The sequence below is a fragment of the Molossus molossus genome, unplaced genomic scaffold, assembly GCF_014108415.1.
Source record: "Molossus molossus isolate mMolMol1 unplaced genomic scaffold, mMolMol1.p scaffold_m16_p_6, whole genome shotgun sequence".
NCBI lineage: Eukaryota > Metazoa > Chordata > Mammalia > Chiroptera > Molossidae > Molossus > Molossus molossus.
In genome coordinates this window covers 44,964,475-44,992,214 of record NW_023425399.1, presented here as the reverse complement: position 1 = coordinate 44,992,214, position 27,740 = coordinate 44,964,475, and the positions used below count along the sequence as shown (strand labels likewise).

The window sequence follows — 27,740 nt, the reverse complement described above, 5'->3', positions numbered from 1 at the left end:
ATATGTTCACCCACCTGGAAGCTTGCTCCCGGCAATAGAGTGAAGCCACAAACATGGAAGCCTGAAGTGGCGAGGGACAACTGTATGTAAATAAAGAATCCTACTTCGCGGAAATACATTTATCATGGTAGAGTCTGGAACTGATTAACCGCGATAAATGAGGGCTGACTGTAAACTATTTGTGCCTCTTTACTCCTTCCCTAACCCTGATCTCTGCGCTAGTGAGATGGTGGAGGAGGCAGGCCCAGAGGCTGAAAGGGTGGATCAGGAATAGGCAGAGCAGGCAGGGAGATTTGAACAAAAACATTTGTAATTATCTCATTGTGCCATCAGATAGGTCTGCTTTATGTCACGTATTTCTTCCTGTTACTTTTACCAATTGGATACAGAACTGAAATAATTAGTTTATGATTTCAATGGGTGACTTATGTCTCTTGGTTTGTATTCCCGAGCATTGATATGGTTCACAAAATGCTACTGAGTGCTTTTCTCTTAGCAAACACTTCTCTCGTCCCTAAGTTCCTCCTGGGTATAGTCTAGTCCCTGTCTTTCCTTTCACAACCAAGTTTGTTGACATAATAATCTTTGCCAAGTTCACTTCCTCACCTAATGTTCCTTGACATCCTCTGTTACCTGCCTCTGCCCTATCACTACTAAGAGATTCAAGGACATGAAGGGGTTCTCATGGTCAAGTCCAGAGGAAAGACATTCTTAAGTTTGTGTGGTACTCAGTCCTTCAGATGATTTGACAGTGTCTGCCCCTCCTTTATGAGATTCCTTCCATGATGTTTCCTTCTGGCTTTCCTCCTTCCTTTGACTTCTTTTTAGTTTTCTTTGGGGGACTGTGTTTCTCTCTGCCATTCTTTAAGATTCAGTCTTTGGCTGCTCTTTCTCACTAGTCTGATTTTTTCTCTCTCCTCTCCCGTTATTCAGCACTGGAAACACAGGGCTCCAAAATCCTGAGAGCCCAACTCAGGTTTCCTTTCATCTTCTGGAAGCTCCCACATTTTAGCTCTGCTGGCTCATTCTACTTGCATCTTGAACTCTATCTGTTTCGAAGTGGCAGGGCATCCCATATGTCCCAGACAGCATAGAGTATCTCAAATTTTGATGTGTTGGGAGGGGTTTTCATTCTAGATGTGTCTTTAATGAGCTGTGTGACCTCAGATAAGTTAGGGAATCCCTAAGATCCCATTAGTGGAAGGATGCCATTCATATGGGGGTAGGTTTTTATTTTTATTTTATTTTATTTTTTTATTGTTGTTGTTAATTCTTACCCGAGGATATTATTTTTCCATTGGTTTTTTTAGATAGAGTGTAAAGGAGAGCGGGAAGGAGAGAGAGAGAAACATTGATGTAAGAGAAACCCATTGATTGGTTGCCTCCTGCATGACCCTGACCAGGGCCGGGGATTGAACCTGCAACTCAGATACATGCCCTTGACTGGGAATCAAACCTGGGATCCTTTGGTCCAAGGGCTGATAATCTAACCACTGAGCCAAAATAGGCACAGCATAAATATGTTTTTATTGATTTTAGAGGAAGGGAGAGGGGGAGAGAGATAGAAATATAAATGATAAAGAAACTTTGACTAGCTGCTCCTGCATTACCCCTATTGGGGATCAAGCCCTCAACCCAGGCATGTGCACCGACTTGAAATTGAATCGGTGACCTCCTGGTACATGGGTTGATGCTCAACCACTGAGCCACATCAGTTGGCTATGGAAGGAGGTGGGAGTTTTTATGTAGACTGTGAACCCCTAAATTGTGTGCGTAATTGGTATATACATGTCCATCTCCCTCTCTTTCTCTTTCTTCTCTGGAGTGAGTTCTTAGAGCAGAATTTCTGCCTTGGCCCATTCCGGAGAACTTCTGGCAGTTTACAGACACTGAGTTCCTCTGCCATGGGGCAGCCAAAACCCCTCATTCCTTTACCTCAGGTTCTGAACTGTTATCATTTTTCAAGTGGGCTGCAGCATGAAGGAATTTGGGAAACTGCTTTAAGATACTCTGTGTTCTAACAAGTATTAAGACCCACTGATAGGTGTAGCTAGACTGGCAGGCCTGGCTTACCCTGTCCTGTGGATTGCTTTTATTTTTCATTTTATTTTATTTTATTTGTTTGTTAATCCTCACCTGAGGATATTTTTTCATTAATTTTTTTTTAGATAGAGTGGAAGGGAGGGATGGGGAGAGAACATTGATGTGAGAGAGATACATCAATAGTGCCTTCTGCACACCCTGACCAGGGCTGGGGATTGAACCTGCAGCCCAGGTATGTGCCCTTGACTGCAAGTCAATGCTCTAACGGCTGAGCAAAACTGACCAGGACCTGTGGCATGCTTTTAATAAGGAGAATGCATTTTCCAAGATTTCTGTAGCTGTCTGTACCTTTGGATATAGATTTTGTGTGTAGGTAACATTGGATGAAATCTTTGCAAGGGTTGGTTTCATTAATTCTTGTTTATTATAAATGGCCTTTTTGAGTAAAAAAAAATCACCTTGTATCTAACTAGATGTTTTAGGACACAAGGAATGTTAAATCATTACAAAGAACATGTGGAAAAAATATGGACATAATGTAGTAATTTTTTTTTTTTTTTTTGTACAGATAGAGTGGGAGGGAGAGAGAGGAAGGGAGAGAGAGAGAGAAACATCGACGTGAAGGAACACATCGAGTGGCTGCCACCCGCACAACCAACCAGGGCCGGGGACAAACTGCAACCGAAGTACGTGCCCTTAGCGGGAACCGAACCCGGGTCTCTCCGGACCGCAGGCCGACGCTCTAACCGCTGAGCCAAACTGGCCAGGGCGTAATTTTTTTTTTTAAATCATCATCCAAGGATATTTTTTCAAATATCTTCAGATAGTGTGGGGCGGGGGAGGCGGGGAAGAGGGAGGGAGAGAGGAGAGAGAGAAACATTTTTGTGAGAGAGACATGTCAATTGGCTGCCTCCCGCACGACCCAGAACAGGGCCAGGGATGAACGCAACCAAAGTACTTGCCCTTGGTTGAAATCGAACCCGCGACCCTTAGGTCTGCGGGCTGATGCTCTAACTACTGAGTCAAACCAGGGCATAGTTAGGTAATTTTTTAAATAGTCAATAAAAAAGCTGTTTTTTAAAATAGTGACTGTTTTGTTTTGAAGCATTCATTTTGTCGTCTTTTGAGTTTTATGATATGATTTTATTACATGATTATCAATATTATTTGTCAAGTTTTTAAATTATGATAGGAATTTTAATAATAGCACTTCAATTTAGTATACATTAATTTGAAATGTAAATATATGTATGTTTTCTTCCACATATCCAAAGGCTGCAAGTTTGGAGTGGAAGAATAAGGAGAATCAAGATACTGGTTTTAAATTTCTTTTTACATTGTTTCGAAAGTATTATCTTCCTCATCTTTTTCCATCTTTTACTAAGTTAACAAACATCTACAAACCTGTACTCGGTAAGTACTGATTGAGCCATATAAAGAGGATTTCCACGGAAAGCTGTACAGTCTCTTTCAAAGTGACTTTTGATTATTTTTAAGTAAAATAGTAATTTTATTATTACTCTTAATACTAACTTTATTGTAAGAAGTTTAAAGTTTCTTAATAAATGATTTTAACTGTTTCAAATATTTGCACAAACTAAGGTGTACCGCAAATCCAACAATAAAGTGAAACTCTGGCTCTTTATTAATTTTTTATATAGAGAGAGAACATTGATGTGAGAGAGAAACATCTATTGGCTGCCTCCTGCATGCCCCTTACTGGGTATGGAGTCCGAAACCTGGTGGTGTGCCCTGACCGGGAATCGAAATGGGACCTCTCTGTCCATAGGATGACACTCAATCTACTGAGCCACTGGCTGGGCTATTTAAAATCTTTTAATGTTAAAAAAAAAAAAAAGCTTGCATTTTCTTAAGTCTTCTCTTACTGCTTGGTGGAGTGTGGTGACCCCAGACCTTACTTAGTAAATAGGCAGGCAAGCCCTGGTGACACAGCTGCCCACAGCATGCTGCTTCTTTTTTTTACTGGATCTTTCAACCAGCAGGGACTACTTACAGCTACTTATGGAGGGGCAGATGTTTGGGCAGTTGGGCAGCCTAAGGACAGTAAGCCCAGAGAAGGCAACATCATAAGGGAATTACTTATTTAGCTCCTAAAGTTTTCCTTCTTTAAGAAATGAGGGCTCCACAGACCAGAGCATCCCTTAGAGTGGTGGAGGTGAGGCAAATCTTCCTCTGCCAATTATTCTAAAGCAGATGAAATTAGTTAAAATGAATAATTAAGAACACTTTTGAAGAGGAAAAGATCACAACAGACATGAATCCATCTGGGGAATGTGGACAGCTGATTCAGTTGTCTGTGGGCGTCACACACACACTTGGGCAAGGATAGAACAACTGAAGCTTGGTACGTTTTGAAAGATGTAGAAATACTGACTTTAAGGGTACTAGCATATGTATTTTGTTATCTGTGTGTGTGGGTATTCTTTTCAAATTTGTTTCTGATTTTATTAGCCACTATTCATTGTAGAATACATAGTATATCATTAACATTCCAAGATATAAAGTTATTTGCTAAAAATTTTTTTTGCTTCGTGTAGTTATCTCAACATGTACAAAAATTAGTAAGAGAGTTGGACTTACAGCAAGTAGTTATCTCAAATTCAATATAATATTTTTTTCATATTGACTATGGAATTGAAAGAATGAAAACCGGACCTTTTATTGATTCTTTGGAAATGGTGGTATCTGATATCTCAAAAATGAAACATGACTTTCCGAATTCTTTCAGATGTAAAGTGGATTATACTGATTCTGTTTCTTTGGATTCATCTAAAGGGAGAAGTTTATAAAACTAAAGTTCAGTTGATTTTATTAGTATAGTGTTGGATGTTAAAATACTTAAAATGATGAAAAAAAATGTCTATAACATGGTTTTAGATTGTTCAAATCATAAAATAAGATTAGATTAGTTATAATGAATGTGAAAATGTAATTTCTCAAATTTGTGAAAAAGAGTTATTAGCTTTGTTTTTGCTATAGCTTTAGCTTTGCTATAGGTTTGTGTAGCTGTATACCACAGCTGTAAAGAAATAGTAACAACCACCATCATCCCATCTTGGTCAGAGTGCAAGGCAGAATTAGAAATGTGCCTTCCAAAAGTTGACATTTTTAATCATTTCTGGTTCTTTAATCTTAGTTGCTATTCAGACAACCAAATATATGTCTGTCTTCTTGGAAACAGAAATATTTGTAGGGGTTACATAATGTCAAGATTCACTGACCTAATCAGGTGTTCTTTTTTTTACAGATATTCCCCATTTAAGACCAAAGCCAATGTACATTACTACAACTCGAGACAATGAAAACATTTACAGTACAAAAATTCCATACATAGCAGCTCGTGTTGTTTTTATTAAGTGGATTGTAACTTTCTTTTTGGAAAAAAAGTACCTAACTACAATACAAAACACTAAAAATGGAGGAGCTGATGTATTGCCTAAAATCATGCAAGTATGTCATTCATCATCTTTTTATATCTTCGAATATATTTAATATCACACTCTGACACACGAAGTACTTGATTGTTAAGGTTATTGGTTCTTACAGGTTGTTGGTTATAACACACTGAAACTCTCTCTAAAAGTTTCAGAAGAAGCTGTGAATTAGAAGCACTTGTATTCTGTTGGCATTGCCATGATGAGGCAATCTTGGGGGGTGACAGAGAAATTCTGTGAAGATGGCTGTTGTGTACATACTCCTGGCTCCCTCTCATGTCCCCCTTCACTCTGATACCAGTGACCCCTGAGCCTTAGACCAGGGCCTGTCTTGCTTTTGCCAAACCCATCACCTGGAATGCCTTCGGGAATAGTGCAGGTGGGCTATGGAGAAGAACTGTGAGACTACCAAGTGCTCTCTGGGAACTCAGAAAGGGTGGATCCACCGCTCAGGCTTTTGGGGTGGTTTTTGAGTCATGTTGGGGTCCCTGGAAAAGAAGGCTGTTTCTTTCTGAGGAGTTAGGTGAAGACTTCTTGTATGGGGCCTTCTGGTTCTTGCTGGCCTTAGTCACATGCAAATGAGGCTTGACCCGCAGGCTGATTTGTTTAGGCACTTAGTGCTGGGTAGAGCAGGACCACTTGTGGAAGTCAGAGAACAGCCACTTCACAGAAGAGTTATGGTTTTGTTGTTGTTGTTGTTCCTAAGAACAGGGACAGGAAGTGTGGTCCACTTAGTGCATGTTTGTCCAAGAGTTCCCAGCAGTGTGACTCAGCCCTGAGTTTGGAAAGTGCATACACCTGAGAGGTAATTGGCAACTTGATGAAGGAGCACATACTGAGGTCTAGATCATGTGGCCCCATTGTCCAGAACTGACCAGGGAACTGGAGAAACTTATTTTCAAAGAAGATTGAGGGAGATACAATTATAATAAGAATAAAAAAAGACTTACTGAAAGAAAATTTAAAAAAATGTAAATCTCTCATAATAAAAACATATTGCATAAACAAAGATGGTAATGATAACTGCTGAGAAAAAAAATCAGTTTTCTGAAGAAATATCCCACAACATTGAGGAAAAATTCAGAGATGGAAATTAGAAATTAATAAATAGGACCTGAGGACAGATCCACACTTATCATGCAAATATTATGGGGCAGAGGAGAAAACAATGAGGATAGTTGAACTAATAAAAATAGTTTACCTGAGCTGAAAAGAAGTCATGCTCTAGACTGCAAAGGCCTTTGAGTCCCAGGAAGAATTAGCTAAACAGACACAAATTTAACAAGCATTTGACTTTCATGGATTAAGAAAAAAACAATATAGCTTCCAGACAGAAACTAGATGTTCCTTAAAGGGAATGAGACTGACATTAGCATTGAATATCTAATGTAACCTACAGTTCTGAAGCTGAAGGAACCTGGCTGGCTGGCTTTCTTTCTCAGAACCGTCCTTGCTTTTTATTAAATTTGTAAGCAAATGTCAGATTGATTAAAGGTCTAAATATAAACACAAAATGATAAAGAACTTGGGAGAATATCTAGGAGAATGTATAAATTTGGCAAGTGGTAGTGTTGTAATGTGTCAGCAAGATAACCAGAGACTCACAGCCGAATTGTAAAGGAGCACTTTATTATACCAGCTGAAGGGGGCTGAAGTGGGGCTCTCCCAAAATTGACAGCCCCAAGCCTTCTTTATTGCCTGCTTATATAGACACAAACTACAGAGAAAAAAGCAACTACATTCTTGGTGCTGCTTTTGGCACCGTTAAGGGGGGGGACTGATAAAAAGGGGCAAGAGGAGCTGTTAGGTCAGGGCAACCATTAATCTCTTTCTTCTCATGGTTCTTCAGTTTCCCAAGGTCATCATTAACCCCTTATCTTTATAGTTTTCTTTGGGTTTCTCAAGGCCCTTATGTTTACAAAAAAGAAACTGCCAAGGTGTGTACGTTCAGTAACTGAAGGTCAGAATGGAGTTATTACAGTAGACAACCTTAAGTAGAGATAAGGCTCACAAGACATAGAGGAAATGAGAGTCTACTTTGTTTGAAAAAATAAAACAAGAATTATGTGTCAAATCATAGCATAAAGCCGTACTTAAACTGTGAAAGCATTTGTAACATCATGGATATTAATAGAGCTCATATCTCTACTACAGTGATTCTCAACCTGTGGGTCACAACCCCTTTGGGGGTCGAACGACCCTTTCACAGGAGCTGCATATTTCCGATGGTCTTAGGAACCGAGACATGGCTCCTCTATCTTATCTCCAGGCAGGTCCACCCACATGCAGATACGCCCACATACAACATGAGGAACTATATATATATTTTTTTTTAATTTTTATTATTTTTTTTTCTTTATTGATTTTTTGTTGTTGTTGTTCAGGTAGAGTGGGAGGGAGAGAGAGGAACAGAGAGAGAGAGAGAAACATCGACGTGAAGGGACACATCAAGTGGCTGCCACCCGCACAACCGACCAGGGCCGGGGACAAACTGCAACCGAAGTACATGCCCTTAGTGGGAACCGAACCCGGGTCTCTCAGGACCGCAGGCCGACGCTCTAACCGCTGAACCAAACCGGCCAGGGCAACATGAGGAACTATATTAAAGGGTCATGGCATTAGGAAGGTTGAGAACCACTGCTCTACTATATAAAAAGTGCCTACAAATTAACAAGACAAACGGCCCCATTGAAAAGTGGACAAAGGTGATAAAATTCAAAGAAGAGGAAATAAAATGGGCCCAGATTTCACCAGCAGTCAGGGGCACGTTTGCTCTGAGCCATGACAGAAGACCTTTATTTACCAGTTAGGTAGACAAAATTTGTATGAAATTACATATAAGAAAATCACACTCTGATGTATTTTACATTGCATCTGTGTGGTTTTTCAGTCAATTCAAAACAGTTCATTCAAAGGATGTAACTTTTTCCAACCTGGTTTCAATTTTTTGAAAAAATTATCACCTTTATTGAAAATAAGTTTCTCACCTGGATTATGAGAAATAGCAAGACTAGCAAGTTAACCACTGCTTCAAAGTTCTAACACTTTCCCTAGTTGAGTCTTCATACTTGTGAGTCATCTACTTTTATTATCTAGCATTTTTAGTGTCATAAGTGTCTGAGCTCCTCAATCAATTAGGGCAGTTCAATTGTTCTAACAGAAAAAAGACACCATAGCCTAAACTGAATTAAATGTAAACATGACAATTTTAATATTACAAAAAAAAGTTATAATGAGGCTGGCTGAAAATATGGTTCACTCATGTTCTCCCTATGATTCTCTGTGGTTTTCTATTTTCTACTCTGCCCTTTTCCCTCTGGCAAGTGTGTCTTCAGCTTCCCCAGTGATTGCAAGATGGGGCACTGTGCTCCTTGTTCATGTTCAGAGACAACCAGAAATACAAAGCCCTTTCCTTTAACTTAGGTTACCTGCCCATTCCTAGAGCCATAACAAGACACTGATCAGCTTAAAGCTGGGTGTATGAAAAACCCAGGAGGGAGGGACATGATTAGCTTCCATGATTAAACAGAATAGTCCCTTGGTACTGTGGGTAGGGTCAGCTTCCTGTGAACCCTGGGCTTCAGGGGAGGAGGCATGCCAAGCACTGTGGTTCTGTCAGGGAGTGGGAATGGATGCTGGGCAGATAACCATCCTATGGTAGCTCAGTGCTACCATACCTTGCAGATGGCTGCACATAGACATGGCAACTGCTACTGTAGAGACTGTTAATACACCTCACAATAAGCTGTTATATTAGCTGCTTATTGCCTCTGTAGCAAATGACCAATAACTTAGTGGCTTGAAACAACACAAATTTATTATCTTGCTGTTCTGGAAGTCAGAAGTCCAAAATCAGTCCTAGTATGTTAAAACCAAGGTGTTGGCTGGTCTTTGTTTCTTCAGGATGCTCTAGAGCCGAAGCCATGTTCTTGCTTTATCCAGCTTCTAGAGGCTGTGTGCATTTCATGACTCATGGTCCCTTATCCAATCACTTTTTCTCCCTGTTTCTATCTTCACATCACTTTCTCTCTACCTCCTTATGGGTCCTTGTGATTACACTGGAACTACACAAAAAACCCAGGGTAGTCTCCCCATCTCAGCATTTTTAATTTAACCACATCAGCTAAGCCCCTTTTGCCACATCAGGTAACATTCAAAGGTTCCAGGGGTTAGGGTACAGACATCTTTTGGGGGTCATTATTCAGCTAACCAGTTGTCTTCTATATTCCCTTCTCTGCTTTATAGCTGTGGTTCCCACCTCACCTCACATGTGTCTACTGTGTTCTGCTCTTCATTTGCATTCTACATGAGAAAAAGCAGCAGTTTAAACAATTAAATATTAACTTTTAGAAATGACGTTGCAGGGCTGAAAGCACATACAATTGCATTTGTCTCCTGAAAGTTTTTGTTTGGAATTTCAAATTCAGTATATTTTTACCAACATAAAATGAACATCACTGTCTAAGTTAGATGGTCCAAAATCTCTTTTCAAAGAATATACTGCTCATGTAAAAGCCCTTTAAAACAATATTTTAAGTGCTGCTTCCAAATGGAATTCACACTTAGGCCACTATCACTATGTTTAAAGGTCATGTATGAGGAGTTTTGTGTGTGTGTGTGTGTGTATTTTCCAAAGCAAATTTATTTCCTTTTGCTGGAGAAGTACTACATTTGACAAGTATTTTTCAACAGAAAAGAAAGGGATTAGTGCATCTTTTAGACTTAGCTTATTTACCACTCAGCTAATCTGGTTTAACAGATTTTCTTGTTGAGAATGGTGTCATTCATGGGAGAACAGAAGTGCATCCCATACATCTATAACATGTTGGCAACAGCAGCACCCCCACCCTTTCAAGTCTGAACAGTCTTCATTCATCATTTCAGCTGAAAATATTTTAGTGATTAATTATTTATTCCTTAGTGATTCATTTTTGTATAAAATAGAAGTACTTCAACATATATTAGAAAAAAACAGAGTGGTGATTTTAAAATTGCAGCTTCAACTATTCTATTATTCGTTCCATATGCATATTAATTAAACATTAAAACCCAAAGAAGTCCATTAGGGAATGAAAAAGAAAGTTTGGGATGGTAAGACAGTTGATCACATTTATTTGTATGGCAACTCTTTTAGCTAATATTATTAAAGTATCACTTTTACTCATTTTGAACTAGCCCTTCAGTAATGATTCATGGGCTGTGGGTTTCCTGAAATTGTTGTATTTCATGAGATGAACAGTTAGAAAAAGTGAATCATACAAATTGACAACCCTGCAGTAGTTGATATATAGTACAGACTCATTTGCTGATGACCACTCTAGTACTTTCTGTGTTCTTACGCTCTCCCAAGGCAAGGGTAGGCTGCCCCTAACCATGCAGGCATATCATGATGGGAATTGAGTGGCAGCTGGCATCACCAACAGAATGGCAGTTGTATTCTCTTGTTTCATACCTGCTTTGTGGGTGTTCTTATTGAGCCTTACTCTCAGGGGTGAACAAGTCTCAGTATGAGTTGTGCGTTCATAGGAAAACTGGTTGATAGGGAGGGTCGAGGGGAAGGATTAAGTGGTAGCCTGTATCATGCAAATTTCCTGAACCTTGGCAGCACAGGCCTGGTCTAAGCAGCTGTGTGGGTTTCACCATATGCCAGAGAGGTAAGAATCATCCTCACATTTACCACAAAGTCAACTAATACTAAAAGGTAGTTGAGGGTTGGTTCCACCTTGATTGTAGTGGGTGCAAAATGGCTCTCTCTGTGTTGTTAATTCTTACTTATCATCTCACTGTTAATCTTCATAAAAGAGAAGAAATGAGTAGACTTGGATTATCAGTTTATTTTCACCCTCATTCCTTACTATAATTATAAATGTCTGTCAAAACATGTTGATATTTTTGGGAAGCAGGCTTTTGAGGAAGGAGTGTGGACTAGAGGAGGCTTAGAAAAGCATCATTTTTCAGAAGTACATTATTTTAAATTCTTGGTTGGGAATCTGTACATGTGGAGGGCCGAACTAGGTCATATGGAGATATTTGACTTTGTGGTGGGCGGGTACCCCTAACCCTAGGGTTATTCAAGGGTCAGCCTTAATTATGGCATGATGGAAAATCCACTGTGCTACCATTATGGTCTATTTGGATAACAGAGCTCATTTTTTTTTGAAAATTAATTAATTTTATTTTTGTTACAGATGTTTCTCCTTTTTCCTCCACTGATTCCCCTTTCCCCGTCCCTCCCTGCCTTGTCCCCAGCTTTGTTGTCCAAGTCCATTGTTTATGCGTACATGCATATCCCCTTTCTGGGGATTGTCAGTCTATACACTACTTCCACGTCTCTGGGACTACCCCATTCCTCAGACTGTTATGTTCATTATGTTCCACAAATAAGTGAGATCATATGATACCTGTTTTTCTCTGTTTGCCTTTTTTCGCTTAAAATAATACTTTCCAGGTCCCTCCATGTCGTCTCAAAGGATAAGAGATATTTCTTTCTTACAGCCGAATAGTACTCTATTGTGTATATCTACCACAGCTTTTTTTTATTCATTCGCCTACTGATGGACATTTGGGCTGTTTCCAGATCTTAGCTATTGTAAATAGTGCTGCTACAAACATGGGGGTACATATGCTCTTTCTGATTGGTGTTTTCTTCCTGTTTTCTCTACTAATTACAGCAGTTCTTTTAGCATATCTTGCAGTGCTGGTTTGGTGTTAATATATTCCCTTAGCCTTTTTTTTTTTTTTTTTTTTTTGTCTGGGAAGCTCTTTATTTGACCTTCTATTTTGGATGATAGCCTTGCTGGATAGAGTAGTCTTGGATTCAGATCCTTGTTTTTCATGACCTTACTTCATGCCACTCCCCTTCTGGCCTGTAGTGTTTCTGTTGTGAAGTCAGCCGAAAGCCTTATGGGGTTTCCTTTGTAGGTAACCTGTTGTTATCTCTTGCTGCCTTTAGGATTCTCTCTTTGTCTTTAATTTTTGGCATTTTAATTACTATGTGTCTTGGTGTGGGCCTGTTTGAGTTCTTACTTGGGGCTCTCTGTGCTTCTTGAACTTGAATGCCTTCTTCCTTCACCAAGTAAGGAAAGTTTTCTGTCACTGTTTTTTCAAATATATTCTCTAATCCTTGCCCATTTTCTTCCTCTTCAGGGACTACTATGATATGAATGTTACTACGTTTCCAGTTGTCCCACAGTTCTCTTAAGCTGTCTTCCTGTTTTATAATGTTTTTTCCTTTTGGTTTTCTGATTAGTTGATTTTTTTCTACCCTGTCATCTAATTCATTGATCTCATCCTCAGCTTCCTCTTCTCTGCTGGTTAGTCCTTTCAATATGTTAATTTCTGCTATGTCATTCTTCATTTCCACTTGGTTGATTTTCAATGTTTTTATATCTTTACTCATGGTGCTGATATCCTTACTCATGTGCTTGAGCTTCCTCAAGATCATGGCTCTGAACTCTACCTCTGATAGTTTGCTTAGCTGCATTTCATTGATCTCATCTTCGATAGAGTTCTCTTATTCTTTCATTTGGGATTTGTTTCTTTGTTTGACTATTTTGGCTATCTCAATGGGTTTTGGAGCCTACCAAATTTTTCTTGTGGGTGTTGGTGTTCTGCTGTTTGTGACTCCCTCTACTAGGTTTGGATGAGCCTGGGTGGGACCATGTTAAATACCACTGTCAAGTCTTACTTTCCTGTGTAGATTTACAAGCCCAGGAAAGGTTCAGTTATCCTCTAGTTTTTTCCTGGTGGCTAGTAGTCTCAGTTACTCATTGCCTTGGAATGTAGCCCTTATGTTCTGCATAAGAGGATTTCCAGAGGGTGGGATACATGCTGGTTGTTAAGGAGCCTCAGTTTGCATTTCTTTGTCTCACCTGGGAAAGGCTGAATTTCTGAGGGGTGGGGGACTGCTGCTTTTCCCCACAGCTCGGGGAAGGAGCACACTGGCCACCGTCCTTTGTGGCCGCAACTCAGCAAAAATTCTGAGCGCCCTCCAAATCCCGGGTGTCCCCACAGAGTTCCAGCCTAGTCTGCCTTCCCTCTGCCATAACCCCCAGGTGAGTGGCTGTGGCTATTTTAGTGCTCTTGTCCTGGCTCTCTACGCTATGGAGCGGGCTTGGTCTTTATTCCCTGAGGGTGCTGCTCACAGCTAAGACTGCTTTTGTCTCTGGGCTCCCAGCCTGCCACTCTCTCGTGCCTCCACAGATCCTACCAGTGGCCCTGGTCCTGTCTTGCTGCTGCTTTTTTTTCTGAGGATTTGTCTTTATTTTAGTTGTAATTCCCTCTTGGTCCTGGGAGATCGTCAACATAGCTTCTATTCACTCCACCTCCATTCTCACATCCTCTACGCCTATCTTGTGCGCAGCTGAGTTGCACAGGCCTTTCTGGTGCCCCCGCACCCTGCAGGTCCCGCAGGTAACTAGATGGCACAGTCCCTTTGGGGACCCGGCTCTATGCCTTTGTTATGGGCTGCTGGGTGGCATAGGCCTCTCTGGTGCTTCAGCACCCCGCAGGTCGCACGGGTAATTGCATGACACAGTCCCTGCTGGGTCGCACAGGCCTCTATGGTGTTTCAGCACCCTGCAGGCCCTGTGGGTAACTTGATCGCACAGTCTCTGGTGACCCCGCACCCTGCAGTTCTTGCACGTGGGCAGCTGGATCGCACCAGTCACTCTTGGGCTCTGGCTTCCCACTGCTTTTGTGGGCTACTGGACCACACAGGCCTCTGTGGAGCCCCAGGTCCTGCCACTGGCTGCTGGGGAGTCCTGCTGCCCCGTGGGGCTCAGCTTTTACTGTAGTCTTTGGGGATGGGTCTCAGCTGCTGGTCTGTGCTTCTGTTGCCTGGAGATGGATGTCTGTTCCCCAGCCTTTGTTGCTGGGGGTATATCTTGACTCTTGCATAATTGGACTCTTAAGACTAAGTGACACCTTGATGGAGGAGTGCCAAGATCTTTAAAGAGTATAAGAACCCTGATTTGAATTTTTTATCTTAGATCCAACTTAAGTGAAATATTTATAAAACTTCAAATACCTAGAAGATTTTAAGAGCATACAGAAATAAAATAATTCATGCAGTGAGTCTCAAAGTTTAACAGTGGTTTATGCTCTCATTTCCCCAGAGAATTAAATGTTTCATCCAAACATGTATAATTTCACTTCATTTTATATTACTCTTTTAAGTGCCAAAATAAATAATCCAAATACCACTAAAATTCTACCCACTGTGAATAAGTGAATATCTATCTATCTATCTATCTATCTCTATCTATCTATCTATAGATATGTATATATATATTTAATCCTAACCCAAGGATATTTTTCTATTTATTATAAGGTAGATAGAGAGGGAGAAAGAGAGAGAGAGAAACATCGATGTGAGAGGGACACATCCATTGGTTGACTTCTGCACGACCCACACCAGGGCCGGGGTATGTGCCCTTCGCTGGAATTGAATCCAGGACTCATTGGTGCACAGGCCGATGCTCTACTGCTAAGCCAAACCAGCCAGGGCATGAATATTTTTTGTAAGAAGTGATAAGATATGACTTGTACAAAAGAGTAATTTTAGTAGCTACCAAGGACAATTTGAAAGCAAAGCTTGATATTGAAATAGTAACCTGTAGGGAAAATTGATTAAATATTATATTTATAATAATTTTTCTCTTTATGCCTTAGCTATTAAGCCTATGAGGCTTATGAAAGGTACTGTCACACTGTGACATGAGATACCCTATAGAAATTATTTCATCTTTTTGATGGATCAACCATCTTCCACAGAAAAATTAAATTTTACTCACTTTTACTGATGTTTTATTTTAATCTGCAAAGCATGGAGGTTGGGTTAAGTCTAATGTCTATTGCAGCTTAATAACCTCTGACTTATTATTTTTTTTTATTTTTATCAAATCTCCCCTTTTCCCCAAAGGAAAGAAAACGGAAAAGAAAAATACACATATACATACATACATATGTAGCAAATTAAAAATGTCCACAAATTATTTGACACTCCTTCTGTAAAGTGGTGAAGTTTATCTTCCCTCTTTTTCATCCACATGGACTGTGTAACTATGTTACCAGCAGAATAGAGTAGAAGTGACCCGTTTCCAGCATCAGGTCTAGACCCAAGAGATTAACAGTCATTCCTTCTCATCTCTTGGAATATTTGCTCTTGGAGCCCTGAGCACACAGGAAAGAAGTCCAACTACCCTAATAGATACTACATGGGAAGAAAGGCCCAGCTGAGCCCAGACTTCCAACTGTACCCACCAAAGTAACATTCATGTGAATAAAGTCACCCTGGACCTTCCAGTTCAACCAGCCGTCAGCTGAAGACCATGCCACCCACTGACCTCAGTTAATACCACATTAAACATAAGAATTGCCCAACCAAATCATGCCCAAATTCCTGACCTCAAAAGTGAAATATGTAATATGATAAAAGGGTTATTGTTTTAAGCCACTAAGTTTTGAGGTCATTAGATAACTAATCAGATAACATAGCAATTAGATAACTAAAATAATGCAGATAAAGAATTATGTTTAAAGGTACCCCGTCACTGAAAAAATGAGCTCTGCTTTCCAGACCAAAAAAAGGCTAAGGGAATATATTAACACCAAACCAGCACTGCAAGATATGCTGAAAGGACTGCTGCAATTAGTAGAAGAAATAAGAAGAAAAATATAACCACACTAAAAAAAAAAAATGGCAGTAAAAAAGTGCATATCAATTATCACCTTAAATGTGAATGGTTTGAATGCTCTGATAAAAAGACACAGTAGCTGACTGGATAAGAAAGCATGACTCACACATATGTTGTTTACAAGAGACACACCTCACAACAAAAGACTCACATAGGTTGAAAGTGAAGGGATGGAAAAAAATCTTTCAAGCAAACAGAAAGGAAACAAGAGCTGCGTAGCAGCACTCATATGTGATAAAGTAGATTTCAAAATGAAGGCCATAACTAGAGACAAAGAAGGCCACTATATAATATTGAAAGGATCTATCCAACAGGAAGATATAACCTTGGGAAACATATGCACCCAATATAGGAGCACCAACATATATTAAAATTCTTTTGGAAGACATCAAGGGAGAAATCAACAGCAATACAATCATAGCAAGGGACTTCAATACCCCGCTGACATCACTGGATAGATCTTCTAGACAAAAAATTAACAAGGAAACATAGACACTAAATGAAGCGCTAGATCAAAGGGATTTAATAGATATCTACAGAGAATTACACCCCAAAACTGCAGAATTCACATTCTTTTCAAGTGCACATGTGACATTCTCAATGATAGACCACATATTAGGACACAAACAAAATCTCTACAAGTTCAAGAAGATTGAAATCATATCAAGCATCTTCTCAGATCACAATGGCATGCAACTAGAAATCAACTGCAACAAGACCAAGCAAAGACATTTGAAAACATGGAGGCTAAATAGCATGTTATTTAACAATGAATGGGTTACCATGGAGATAAGGAAGAAATAAAAAAATTCCTGGAAACCAATGAAAATGAACACACAACAACACAAAATCTATGGGATGCAGCGAAAGCAGTTCTGAGGGGGAAGTTCATAACACTACAGGCCTACCACAACAAGCAAGAAAAATTTCTAATAGACTATCTAACCTCACAACTTAAAGAGCTAGAGAGCAAACAAAAGGAAAACGTCAGAGCAAGTAGAAGGAAGGAAATAGTTAAGATCAGAGCAGAAATAAATGACATGGAGACCAAACAAACAATTCAAAGGATCAATGAAACAAAGAGCTGGCTCTTTGAAAAGATAAACAAGATTGATGGACCCTTAGCTAGACTCACCAAGAAACAAAGAGAGAGAACCCAAATACACAAAATCAGAAATGAAAGAGGAGAAATAATAACTGACACTACAGAAATACAAAGGACTGTTAACAAATAATGTGAACAATTATACAGCAACAAATTCGAATATTTAAGCGAAATGGACAAATTTCTAGAAACACATAGTCTCCCAAAACTGAACTGGGAAGAGATAGAAAACTTGACTAGACCATTAACAACAAAAGAAATTGAAGATGTAATCAAGACTCTCCCAGCAAACAAAAGCCCATGTGGGATGGCTTCACGGGGGAACTAATACTCATTCTCCTCAAACTATATAAAAAAATTTAAGAAGAAGGAAGACTTCCAAACTCGTTTTTTGAGGCCTACATAATTCTAATTCTAAAACCAGAAAAAGACACTACAAAGAAAGAAAACTACAGACCAATATCCGTGATGAACATAGACGCCAAAATCCTGAACAAAACACTAGCAAATCGAATCCAGCAATACATCAAAAAGATTATTCACCATGACCAAGTGGGTTTCATCCCAGGGATGCAAGACTGGTACAATATTCGCAAATCAATAAATGTGATACACCACATAAACAAAATGAAAGATAAAAATCATATGATCCTATCAATAGATGCTGAAAAGGCATTCGACAAAATCCAGCTCCCATTTCTGATAAAAACTCTCAGCGGTCTGGGAATAGAGGGATCGTATATCGACATAATAAAGGCCATATATGAAAGACCTACAGCCAACATCCTACTCAATAGGCAAAAACTAAACACATTTTCCTTAAAAACAGGAACAAGACAAGGATGCCCACTTTTGCAACTCTTATTTAACATAGTACTGGAAGTCTTAGCCACAGAAATCAGACAGGAAGAAAAAATAAAAGGGATCTAAATTGGAAAGGAGGAAGTGAAACTGTCATTATTCCCAGATGACATGATACTATACGTAGAAAACCCCAAAGACTCCATCAAAAATTTACTAGACAATAAATGAATTTGGCAAAGTAGCAGGATAGAAAATTAACATCAAGAAATTGATGGCATCTTATACACCAATGATGAACTCACAGAAAGAGAAACTGAAAAAACAATCCCATTTACATCGCGGCAAAAATATTGAGATACCTAGGAATAAACTTAACCAAAGAAATAAAGGACCTATTCGCAGAAAACTACAGGTCATTGGAAAAAGAAATAGAGGAAGATATGAGTGGAAGCACATACCTTGTTCATGGATTGGAAGAATTAACATCATTAAAATGTCCATACTACCCAAAGCAATCTATAGATTCAATGCAATTCCCATCAAAATACTGACATACTTCACAGAAGCAGAACAAATACTTCAGAAGTTCATATGGAACCAAATAAAACCTCAAATAACCACAGCAATGGTGAAAAAGAAGAACAAAGTTGGAGGGATCACATTACCAGATTTCAGGTTATACTACAAAGCCACTGTAATCAAAACAGCTTGGTACTGGCACAAGAACAGGCATATAGACCAGTGGAAAAGAACAGAGAACCCAGAAATTGACCCAAGACAATATGCTCAGTTAATATTTGACAAAGGTGGCAAGAGCATACAGTGAAGTAAAGACAGCATCTGTAATAAATGGTGTTTAGAAAATTGGACAGCTACATGCAAAAAAATGAAACTAGACCATCAACTTACACCCTACACAAGAATAAACTCAAAATGGATAAAAGACATAAATGTGGCTCATGAATCTATAAAAATTCTACAAGAAACTGTAGGCAACAAAATCTCAGACATCATATGTAGCAGAATTTTCACTGATACATCACCTAAGGCAACAGAAACAAAGGAGAAACTGAACACATGGGACTACATCAAACTGAAAAGCTTCTGCACAGCAAAAGATACCATCATGAAAATGGAAAGGCTACCCACTGTATGGGAGAGCATAATTGCCAATGATATATCAGATAAGAGGTTAATTTCCTATATATATATAGAGTGCTCATACTACTCAACAAATGAAAGACAAAGAACCCAATTAAAAAATGGGCAGAGGAACTAATTAGACACCTCTTCAAACAGGACATAAAAATGGCTAAGAAACATAGGAAGAAATATTGAACATCACTAATTATCAGAGAGATGCAAATTAAAACAACAATGAGGTATCACCTCACACCTGTCAGAATGGCCGCCATCAACAAATCATCAAACAACAAGTGTTGGCAAGGGTGTGGAGAAAAGAGGACTCTAGTGCACTGCTGGTGGGAATGCAGACTGGTGCAGCCACTATGGAAAACACTATGGTGTTACCTCAAAAAATTAAAAAATGAACTTCCATTTGACCCATTGATCCTACTTCTAGGACTATACCTTAAGAAGCCTAAAACACCTATGAGAAAGAATATATGTACCCCCATGTTTGTAGCAGCACTATTTACAATAGCTAAGATCTGGAAACAGCCCAAATGTCCATCAGTAGATGAATGGATAAAGAAGCTGTGGTACATATACACAATGGAGTACTACACAGCTGTAAGAAAGAACGATCTCTTATCCTTTGGGACAACATGGAGGGACCTGGAAAGTATTATCCTAAGTGAAACAAGCCAAACAGAGAAAGACAAGTATCATATGATCTCACTTATTTGTGGCATATAAGGAACATAACAGTCTGAGGAATGAGGTAGTTTGAGAGACGTGGAAGTAGTGTACAGACTGACAGTCCCCAGGAAACGGGGTTGTGGGAGAGAGATAAACCACAGAACTTATATGCACTATGCATGGACATTGACAACAAAGCTGGGGATAGGGCGTGGAGGAAGGGGGGTGGGGAATCAGTGGGGTAAAAAGGAGAAACATTTGTAAAAATAAATAAAATAATTTAAAAAATAATATAAAATAAAATATAGGCAAAAAATATAAATAAATAAAATAATTTTTTAAAAAAAGAGTTCAATTATGCTTCCAAACATGTGGCTTCAAAATATCCACTGAATTTTCAAATCTCTACCGGTATAGAATAAGTGCTACAATATAGAGACCAGTGGTGATGATTATATAAATTCATTCACATGTTAATTTATTTTGTGATTTTACAAATATACATTAAACTTTTTAGGTTGATAACATTTCACAATCTTCATTTCTGTAATAATTTAGTAGTTTTTCTGTTAAAATAACTGAGTTGCTGAGGGGTTAGTTGGTGAATTGGAAAGTTGGTAAGTACAGGTCCTGGAGCTCCTTCTGCTTTGAGCAGTGCTGGTTTCCATCTTGTTGTCAAGTTGATGGTAACCAGAGTTCTTTAAAATAAAGCATGTCTTCAGTTTTTCTAGGTGTTCTTCAGTTTCAAAGAGGATGACTCAGAAGTGATAATAATGGCTTTCTTCCAGACTGTTGGTGGTGGTGCAGTACAAGAGAGGGCACTGGAGTTGGAGGGTAGCGGGTCTGCAGAGCCAGAAAAAAACCATTCCAACAGCAGCACATTGTTGGAGCGAAGACTCAGCAACTCTAGCCTCTGTAGCGTTGAAGAAGAGCACCGAACTGTGTATGAAATGGTGCAGCGGATCCTCTTGTCAACACGAGGCTATGTCAATTTTGTAAATGAAGTATTTCGCCAGGTTAGTGTGTGTGATAATAAGTTCATGAAACTGAAGAGATTTTTGTGCTTGTTCTTTTACTCATAATACGTGAAGAAATACTGTTGCGTTGGGCTAAATCACAGGACTGAATAATGATCTCTCTGATCCCACTTTTTTTTTTTTTTTTTATCCTTAAGCTTTTACTGGTTTTAGAGAAAGAGGAAGGAGTGGTGGGGGAGAGGTCTCAATGTGAAAGTGAAATATTAAGCAATTGCCTCCTGCATGGACCCCCACCAGGGTTGAGCGGAAACTTGGGTATGTGCCCTGATGGGGAATCGAAGCCCCTACCTTTCAGTGTATGGGATGACGCTCCAACCACTGAACCACACTGGTCAGGGCTCTTAAATCCCACTTTTCATTTGTCATGTGGCATATTGGATGATTTTATTTCATTTGTGAATTTTTAAAATTGTGTTTTTGTAGAATTTCTATGTGTAGAGGGAAAATTTTATATTTGAACAAAATCATCCCAAAATACCTATGTTCTCTTTTTTTTAGAACAGAAAAATTTTTATGTACTGAATAAGTCTAATTTTAAAGAACCATTATCTCTTTTTTAAATTTTTTTATTATTATTTTTTTATTTTATTTTTGTTAAGGTGTTTCTCTTTTTTTACCCCATTGACACCCTCCTCCCCATCTCCCCCCATCCCGTCCCCGGCTTTGTTGTCCTTGTCCATTGGTTATGTGTACATGTATATAAGTTCTGTGGTTTATCTCTTCCTTCCCCCCACAATCCCCTCTTCTGAGGGTTGTCAGTCTGTACCCTACTTCCACGTCTCTGGGTCTACCCTATTCCTCAGACTGTTATGTTCATTATGTTCCACAAATGAGTGAGATCATGTGTAAAATACCTATGTTTTCATAACAAACTTTGAAACCAGAGGTAGGTGGAAAGAAAGCCATTCCAATATAAGTATGAACAAATGAACATAGCAAACAAGTCCCCAAGTCTGGTATTGTTCCAGGGGCCGAGGGAGCTCTCTGAGGAGCTGGAGGTTTCTGCAAACAGTTGTGCTTGCCCTGAAAAGGCCTGTACTTATACACAGTCATCCCTTGCCTCTTTGCGCTTTGACTTTCGCAGCTTCATTCTATCGCGGTTTTTTCATATACTGTATTTGTATACTATAGTATTTGTAAATATGGCATTTGAAAAAATTGCGATAGAGTGAAGCCGCGAAAGTCAAAGCTCGAAGTGGCGAGGGACAACTGTGTTTCTTACCAATTTTGGCAAAATTCTCAGCCATTCTTTCTTCAAATATTATTTCTGCCCCGTTTTACTAATCTTTCCTCTGCATCTCCAGCCATGCGTAGGATAACCTTTTCATTGTATTCTCTCTCTTCCCTTCTGAGTTAGCCATCCTTTTGCCTCTCAAGCTTCATTCTGGATGTTTTCTGATATTCTTTTAAATCTAGTTTTCTCTCAGCTCTGTTAACTCTGAATTTTTAATTTCAGTTATTTTATTTTTTCAATTCCATTTACATCTTTTTCTGATACTTTAGATATTCTGTATTTTTTCAGTGTTATCTATTTTTATTGTGGTTTTGTTAGCATTGACTTCTTTTCTCATATTTCTGATTTTTTATTAATATGCTACATGTCATAATAGCCCGTGGTTCATACAGAAATTTTTTATTTCATTATGATTTTATTTTCCTACAGAGAGGATTTATATTTTCTTTCCAGGAGCAGGATAAAAGAGTATAGGTTTTTACTGGATTTGTGTTACATACTAGTCTACATTTTTCAAAACTCATAAAATAATCTATTTAACATTTGTGCATTTTATTGTTTATAAATTTTACGTAAAGTATGATAAATTTTGAACTCACATCCATGATATACATGCTGAAAGGCTTAGGGGTGAAATGTACTGATGTCTGTAGCTTTCTTTGAAATTCATAAAAAATAAAGTGGATTGAAAGAAGGATAGATAGAGAGAGGTGGATTGACAGATGTGTGATAATGCAGTTATAACAAATGCTAATGGTAGAATTTAGGGAATGGGTATATGGGTAGTCATTGTAAAAGTCTTCCAACTTTCTGTATGTGTGGAAATTTTGGAACAAACTTAGAATAGGACATCAGTGTATTTTTGCCACACTCTTCTTTGTCTTTGTTGATCTTTCTTGCAACAAACATCAGAATATTTGATACATTGATATGTTGCAATCTTGTTATAACACAAACTTATATGTTCTGGAATTTGATGGGATCATCTATGGAGATTTATATATTGCATAAACCCTTATTGCATTGAACTCTGCCTTTAAGTGGATCCTGAAGCGTGAAGTTTTAGGATGGTAGTAAAATTTTTTCTGAAACTTGAGATCAGGATGTGGATTCGTTGCTAATTAATTTTGTAAATTTGGGAAAATATCTCAGTTGTTCTGAGTCTCATCTTAATTTCTTATCGACGGAATTAAAGCATTCATTGGAGTAATGAATACTTTTTCCTGTTTACCCCTCATACAGAAATATTTCTTAAAGCTGATACTAAAAAGGCAAATATATTTTCCCTTTACATTTTTTAAATTTATTATATTAAATCAAAATTCTTATATATAGATAATACGGGGATCATTTAACATTACAAAGTTCACATAAATGTACATAATGCTACAACTGTCCAGTGCTTTCATTAACCTTGATATCTCTACTCAGTGGTATGCTATAAATATTAAACAGCTGGCTCTCAAAAAAGGAAGGGAGGGAGGAAAGGAGGAAGCAAAGAAAAAAGAAAAGAAGAAAGAAAGACAAGGAAAGGCAAAGGCAAAGACAAAATAAAAAAAAAGAGCAGATGGCAGCATTTGCAGATTTCTGTAGTATAAATACTTTTCACTTTGGCTAATTCAGGCTACCAACATGGACGTCACTAAACGTGGAGTTGGGAAGAGATTTGACAGTTGGTTGCAACTGGTTGTACTAGGATGTCTGTTATCTTATAATTTATATTTAATTCACTGGGAAAAGTTTCCAGTTGTACAATTATTATTTTTTTAATTGTTCTTTTTTTTAATCCTCACCCGAGGATATTTTTATATTTATCATCAGTTAGGGTGGGAAGGAGAGAGAGAAACATCGATATGAGAGAGACACACTGACTGGTTGCCTCCCACACAACCCTATGGTCAGGGATGAACCGCAACCAAGGTACATGCTCTTGACTGGAATTGAACCTGTGATTCTTTGATCTGCAGGCCGATGTTCTAACCACTGAGCCAAACTGGCCAGGGAAATTATTATTGTTAATAGCCATTTAGACTATCTGTAGAGGCCTGCAGTTTGGTTAATTCTGTGGAAAAATTATTCAGAATATATACGTTATTTTTAAATTGCATTGTATTTTCTCACACAATTATGAAAATACCTTTTTTCTTCAGATTAGTTTGGTGTGCACAAAAATATGTGACCCTCTATAGTCAGTTAAACAAGCTGTACATTTTAAAGGCAAGTCTGAAATTGGTGATGGTGATTGGAAATATCTGTTATGTGGCTCTATAGTAATCTGAACTTGTGTGGAGTTAAAAAGGGAGCTTTCTCTTTTTATTGTAGGCATTTTTGTTGCCTTCCTGTGACATAGCAGTAACAAGGAAAGTAGTTCAGGTGTACAGAAAGTGGATCCTCCAGGACAAACCCACGTTCATGGAGGAACCAGATAAAAAAGAAGTTGCCCAAGAAGATGCTGAAAAATTAGGATTTCCTGAGACTGACAGCAAGGAGGTAATATTTTATCACTTGTTTCAGTTGGGAGTGTATATATTTTAGCAAAATACACCTGCTCAGTCAAAGATCCCTGGCAGGTGGATCTCTTTTTTTATCGTCTCTGATACTCTCAAGTTGCTCAGTTCCCTGATGACCTACCTGCCTCAGTGAGACTGCATTTGTGCTCTATTCAAGATCATTGGTTATCTCCTAACCCTCAGGCTAGGTCCACATGTGCATTGCAGCTTCATTATTCGTCATTGCACAGAGTTGTTTAATAAACTATTTTACACATTTCTCCATGATCCTAAAAATGTCACTGCCTTATCATTGATACGTTTAAATAAATAGCATTTGAGAAATAAATAGCATTCTCAGAGAGTGAGTGCTCTCAGAATGGATCTCTTAGTCTGTGTTTGATAAAGTTACAGGCTGGATTGATATAAAATAACAGTGTTTTATATTTATATTTTATTGATATAAAATAACAGGGACCTCTTCCTGAAACACAAAAGAAATTTAAGTCATATTTATATTTCTGGCATGCTATTTTGAAATACTGTCTGAGAAAATATTTCTGAAAGTAGGTGTCTGTCATAGCATTTGAGAGCAAACATTTAAAAATATTTGTGACCAAAGGTGTATCACTTTCAAATATCTGTATTAATTACATAATTTTGATTTTTTAACTAGTCAGGAGGTCAAAATGAAGAGATGAGCAAATGGAATTAAGCACACATTTTAAAGGTCTATATTATCTGCTCATTCAGTCATTGGATGTTTGTTTATTTATTCAACATACAGTAACCTGCAGGTACTATTTTAGGTGCTGGAGGTAGAGTGGTGAACAAAATGGGAAAAATAAACAAACAAAAACCCTTGCCTTTCTAAAACCTATTCTTGTAAATTCTGGTTCAAATAAGGAATTCAATATTCAAACGTGCTTTTTCCACCTTTATTAACTAACTGTTATTTTCTAAAGACTGCATCTGAAAGTTCTGGTCATAAGCGATCTTCCAGTTGGGGACGAACTTACTCCTTCACAAGTGCAGTGAGCAGAGGGTGTGTGACAGAAGAGGAAAATAAGAACGTCAGAGCCGGGGCCCAGGCAATGCTGCAGGTATGTGGCCGGCTGGCCAGAGACATAAAGGGCCCCAGTTGGAGTCAGTTTGAACATTTGTGTATTAAAATAGCATCCTATAAAGTATGGTGATATTTTTAGCCATCTGTCAGTAAACAGTTCTTAAATTCTCATTCTAAGTTTTTTTCCTGATTGAGTTCTCACTTTCAATTTGTAAAGAATTTTTTTCTATTCAAAGGAGACATATGAACAGGTTACAGATTTTTAAGTATCTTAGGAACACGTATGAGTAATTAGTTACCTCAACTCTAATTTGCAAGATAAGTGTGGTTGATTATGTAATTTTATAAGTAATATTCCTGTTAAAAATTATGTTTATGAAGAATGATGATTAATACAATAATTTTTACATAGTTATTTGCATGAATTTATGAAATGGAACTGATACCACTTGGGAACTTTGGAAAGAACAATTTTGGCTTATCACTTAATTTCCCCAGATATCAGGATTTTATCTCAGAAATAGGAATTGGGGAAATATCTCTTGGTCCCATCCAGCTTGAATGTTGTTACAAGCAGAAGTGAAAACGGGGTGCTTCTCCTTCCTCTGTTCCCTGGCACTTCACCCACCATCCCATATCCACGTTTATAGATGGATCCAGTTAGGCCTCCCACACAGAGCACAGGCATGGAGTTTGGGGATGGCATGCATGTTACCCAGTTTCCAGTCACACTGTGTTTTTATTATCTGTCTCTTGATAGAATTTCTTATCTTGGAATCCTTTTTGTTTTCAGGTTAATTAACAGTTTAATACATTATCACTAAAGAATTTTCTCATTTTTCATGGAAAATCAGCAAATAATTTGAAATTAACTTTTGCTTTAGTAGCTTTAAAGGACTTTGGTATAGCTCTTAAATATAACCGGTGTCCCAACCAAAGAAATTCACCCAGGAGTCCTTGCCTGCCCTGAGTCCCTTGGTAGCCCCTTCTTCCTGGTAGATACCAGATTGTAATCATCAGCCATCCCAGTGTTGGCTGGGTTGCAGGTTATCTCCTTGAGTTCAGAAGAGTGTTACTTGCTTTCTGAAAGGATATGTTACATTTACTTAACTGAACCAAGAAAACATTTTTCTACTTAATTATAGCACTACAGATTTTTAGAAAATTAAGTTTAGATTTAAATAGCTGATTTTATTCTCATTGTATCCAGTGTTGGTCCTTTGCTTGATTCATTAGCAAAAAGTGTACAAATAGAGGTTTGATAACATAGAACTCTTCTGTAGTTGCTTTTGACAATTACAATATGGACATAATTAATTTTGTTTATTTTTACCTTACCAGAAACTAGAAAGAAATAAATATTCATGTAGTTGGCATTTTGATGTTTTTTTTTAAAGGTAAAATAAAGAAGTAAAATACTGGGTGGGACAAAAGTAGGTTTTTAGTTCATATGAAAAATAATATAATAATAAATAATTTTAAAAAAGAGTAAACTCTGACTTTTGTGTACTAGCAACTATAAACCTACTTTTGCCCCATTCCATATATGACGATCTTCTCACTTTTACTTGGGAAAATGCAAAAGTTTCAAATTCAAATCTAGAAGCCAAATACATTGAATGAAAAGTATCTGTATTGCAACATATCACGTAGGGCATACTTCTTTTAAAAACATAGTCATAAAACTGCTTTAGTTTGTTAGTCAAAAAGTTCTTTGGTTTCTTTTCTCTTACTTGAAGGCTAGTGAATTCTTCGTCATTACTGTTATCTATTGTCAACTATTCTGCTTATTTAGTACTTCTTCCTTAAAAATAGAGGCATGATACCTTTTTAATATAGCATAAGATAATTTTCAACGCTGTCAACATTTGGTTCATACAGTTGACTTTTGAAGTATGTTAATTTCTCCAGTCAGTTTTTGCGTCTGTTTTAAGATGTTGTGTTAATGGATTTCTTCCATGGGTAAGCCAGAGAAGTTCTGTTTATTCC

The 27,740-nt window shown here is 38.1% G+C and overlaps 1 protein-coding gene across 26 annotated transcripts in view; it reads left to right on the top strand.

The window, feature by feature from the left end:
* RALGAPA2 (Ral GTPase activating protein catalytic subunit alpha 2) overlaps positions 1–27,740 on the top strand; it is a 412,816-nt gene that overhangs the window by 127,155 nt on the left and 257,921 nt on the right. For all 26 annotated transcript variants that reach the window (XR_004957055.1, XM_036244703.1, XM_036244712.1 and 23 more), the window contains 5 exons: positions 3,318–3,456; positions 5,312–5,514; positions 20,714–20,941; positions 24,519–24,686; positions 25,651–25,788. Coding sequence is in view for 25 of the 26 variants with exons in the window: in XM_036244703.1 (XP_036100596.1) it covers positions 3,318–3,456; positions 5,312–5,514; positions 20,714–20,941; positions 24,519–24,686; positions 25,651–25,788 (876 nt within the window). In the remaining variant the exon portion in view is untranslated. The remainder of the gene's footprint in view (positions 1–3,317; positions 3,457–5,311; positions 5,515–20,713; positions 20,942–24,518; positions 24,687–25,650; positions 25,789–27,740) is intronic.